Below are 3,573 nucleotides of genomic sequence, written 5' to 3'. Positions count from 1 at the left end.
TCAAGGACAACTTACTTGGCAAATCTAAACAAACGTGAGACTAGAAAAACCCAGGAGTATGATCTTTTTTCGAGCATCGTAGCAAAGAAATGAAATGTGAACCATGATGTGGGTGGTTGGCGGGTGCTCTGGTGTGGTTTGCTCCTTCCCCTCCTATCAAATATCTATCATTCTGATCTCTTCTACTTTTTCTCTGTGTTTATAACACCTCTAATCTTCGCCACTTATATGACCTTATTGTATTGCAAGTGCCGTAAAAATCTTTTTCTTTTTTTTAAATAGCTAAAATTTTTTAAAGAACCATGACCGCCGATTTCTGCTTCGGGTCGAGCTAAACCCTCGGGGTTTTTGTGGGGTTTCTTTGTATTTTTTGTTTGTTTGTTTTGTTTTTGTTTTTGTTTTTGTTTTTGTTTTTTGTTTTTTGTTGTTGTTATAGTTTGGCCCTTTTTTTGTTGGGGTTTTTGTTGGGGGTTTTTGTGGGGAAAGAATCCTGTGGTGCAGATCATGACAATGTATTGACAGAGGCGATGAATGAGAAGAAAAAACTTTCAGAAATGGGAACAGCTGAGTGTTGTAATGTCCACAACTACTGGAACGTTACAAAACGTCATACAAAAGGAGCAAAGGGCCGTAAAAAAAACCCTGATGAAATCATTTATCGTATGCATAAACAGAAGTAGTGAAAAGGCAAGTACGTTTTACTATTATTCACATCTACAAAAAAGTAGTAAAAGTGGTACCATGGTATGAAACCGTTATAGCAACTCATTCGCATAGCATTTTTTTTTCAAGTAACAGCTTTACAATTAATACTGTGTTTTTGTTAATAACAGAACTTAACAAACTATCGAATGTTTATAAAATTGCTCAGACATCCGGCTATCTTTTGAAGCACGGCAGCGTTCACCTCTCATTCAATAGGTCCCTGGTTCGAAACCTGACAGCTTCGAAAATGTGTTTTCTCTTAAATTTTCCTTTTTCACATCCTTTCCTGTTGTCTAATCGTTTTCTGATATCTGCTTTCGACTCCACTTTCTGCCCGATCCCCCACCCCCTTTGCCCCCTCCTCTGGGCGCCTGACTCTTTCTGCAACCTTTCTACTGCTACTCCTTGACTCCTAACTACGGTCTTTCAGGCACACCCCTGAGCTTAGGGTAGGTAAGATATAAGACCTTATGCAGTTGCGAGCGCAGCAAAAAAATTAACCAAAAAAGGAGGAAAAAACAACAGTTTGCAGCTGGTTTAGTGTTGAACAATACTGTATACGGGGTTTTATTTATCGCTCTCCTTTTTTGCATTGTGTCCTTTTCGTTTTTCACGAACGATTTAAATTTCCAATTTGAGTCTTACAGTATTATATTCCAATGTAGGGTCTCCCTTTAAAAATTTTTTAAACTTCTTTAAAACTCGCTAAACTGCGAATTCAAGTCGCTCGAGGAAAAAAAAAAAGAGCCCGGTTTTCAGTAGTTCATTACACTAACAGTCTACCCGGTAGATAATAATATAGTATCAAGATGAAAATAACACCCTTCTATCATCCCACAACCCAATGACCATCTATTCCTATTATGAATGAAAGCTTTCGGCCCTGAAGTTCTTTCTGCTAGCGACTCGTCTTTCACAGTAGACTGCTCTCCACTATGCACACTGTGCACACTGTGCCATTGTGTGCCTGCTTTTTGCTCGTTAATCGTCCGCCATTCTCAGTCGCCAAAAAGTCTCTGGGCCTGCAGACGGACCCATGCAGGCGGTATTACACGTGTTGTCGAGTGCAGACAATAGTCAAATTGACTTCCACCCAGGTTTGCGACAAGTGACAGCTTATACGGAGTACCCATTTCAGGATCGGTTCTCTAATACAAACCGACTGCCAACCGATCGCCCGGCTTGTCGCATGAAAACAAAGGCGTCTGTTTTTGAGGCGACGAATCGGGCGATTGGTATATGCCACGATAGCCTCTTTGCACCCTCAATCTGGCCGGAAACTAAACCGACCCGATCGTGCCAATGGGCACTGGATATTACATGCATTACTAGGCCCAGCGCGCACTAGAATATTTCCACTGCGCATGGGCAGCGCTTCCTTTTTATATTATAGCTCAGTCACATCTGACGTGTGAGGAAAACTTGCATTTTTAAGTACGGGCCACAAAATATCGTGCTGTGGGCCTCAAATGGGCCACTGACCTTGAGTTTTAGACCCCTGAGAGGCTCACGTCAACAAGGTTTTGTCATTCTTCACTTTAGAGAAGATCTACCTCTGTAGGCTGTTTTGATTTTGATTCTGCTTTTGCTTCACACATAATTATTTGGGTTGGTTTTCTTTAACTCATCTTGTTTTGTTTTTGTTGGGGGGTTTTAGAGTTCAAAAGGCTTAAGCCGCGTTGTTCAAGCCTAGGGCCTAGCCCATAATTTAACCCTATAGACATAAAAGAGATATTCTCATTACGTGCAACTTTAACAGCGAATAAACAAGGAATACAAATTTAAATGATAGACCTACTGGGCATAGCCTTCCTTACTGCTTGGTGTGAAAGATAAAATAGTAGGCAACTTTCATTCATGCGAAAAGAGTGCTCGAGTGTGAATCATTAATTGCTGCATTGGGATTTCATTGTCAAAAGTATGAAAATTGAATTGGCAGTGAGGGGTGAACGTACTTTAATGATTTAGCATGAGTCGGGAAAAAATTGATGTCTGGTCGACAGGTGTGATTATTTCGTAACTGGAGGCTTTTCATTCGTCCAGTCTCGTATTTTCGAAAGCGTGGATTTATACGTCTATGTCTCCCATCCATGCCAGACTACTGGCGCGCCAAAGCACTTGTAGTTGGCAGATCACTTCAAAGGGAAAAAACGCTATAAAACCAGGACTTTCCTACTTACGACGAAAGTTGTTCCTGCAAAATTATAAAACCGGGTCATAGAATCGGGTGTTTATCAGAAGCAAGAATAACTTAGGTCACTTTCATAACCCCTTTATATAGCGCAGAGGGGACTTGGATGATACCGCTGCTGTGTCGCTGTGTATTTTGTTCGCACGAAGATGAAGTACGACGATATTCTTCAAGAAATTGGTGACTTTGGTCCTTACCAAAAAAGAGTGTATTATATATTGTGCTTACCGTCGGCAGTGAAGGCTGTCATCATTATGTCAACAGTGTTCCTGTTTTCACTCCCTGATTACGAGTAAGTACATGATATATAACATACGTAACTTGCAAACGGGACCTCCGAGATTTTTCGCCCTTGTCCGAGAAGGCTAGGTGTAGATCTTTCCTACCATAGCATCAGGGATGGGACTGAAAGACAGCAGTAAGAAGGAGCCAAGGGGTAGCAGTACGAAGGCTGCAGAAAGAGTCAGGAGCCCAGAGAAGGGGGCAAAGGAGGTGAGGGGGTGGGGGACAGAAGGTGTCGACGAAAGCAGACTGCAGAACATTGTTAGAAAGCAGGAAAGGATGTGAAAGGAGAAAATGTTAGAGAATAAAAATTTCCGTTGCTATCCGATTTCGAACCCGGGACCTATTGAATGAGAGACGAACACCTTAACCTCTTGACCACGAGAGCACCCCCC

At 41.8% G+C, this 3,573-nt stretch overlaps 1 protein-coding gene across 1 annotated transcript in view; it reads left to right on the top strand.

Moving 5' to 3' along the window:
* Positions 1-2,172: 2,172 nt before the first annotated feature.
* The window catches only part of LOC101847830 (organic cation transporter protein), a gene marked incomplete in the record, with an annotated part of 22,926 nt that continues 21,525 nt past the window's right edge, over positions 2,173-3,573 (top strand). The window contains 1 exon segment of the mRNA XM_013085794.2: positions 2,173-3,188. Coding sequence (XP_012941248.1) covers positions 3,046-3,188 — 143 coding nt within the window.

The sequence above is a fragment of the Aplysia californica genome, unplaced genomic scaffold (assembly GCF_000002075.1).
Source record: "Aplysia californica isolate F4 #8 unplaced genomic scaffold, AplCal3.0 scaffold00408, whole genome shotgun sequence".
NCBI classification, from domain to species: Eukaryota; Metazoa; Mollusca; class Gastropoda; order Aplysiida; family Aplysiidae; genus Aplysia; species Aplysia californica.
The sequence above is the reverse complement of the archived record's forward strand: the minus strand, read 5'-3'. Positions and strand labels throughout refer to the sequence as shown.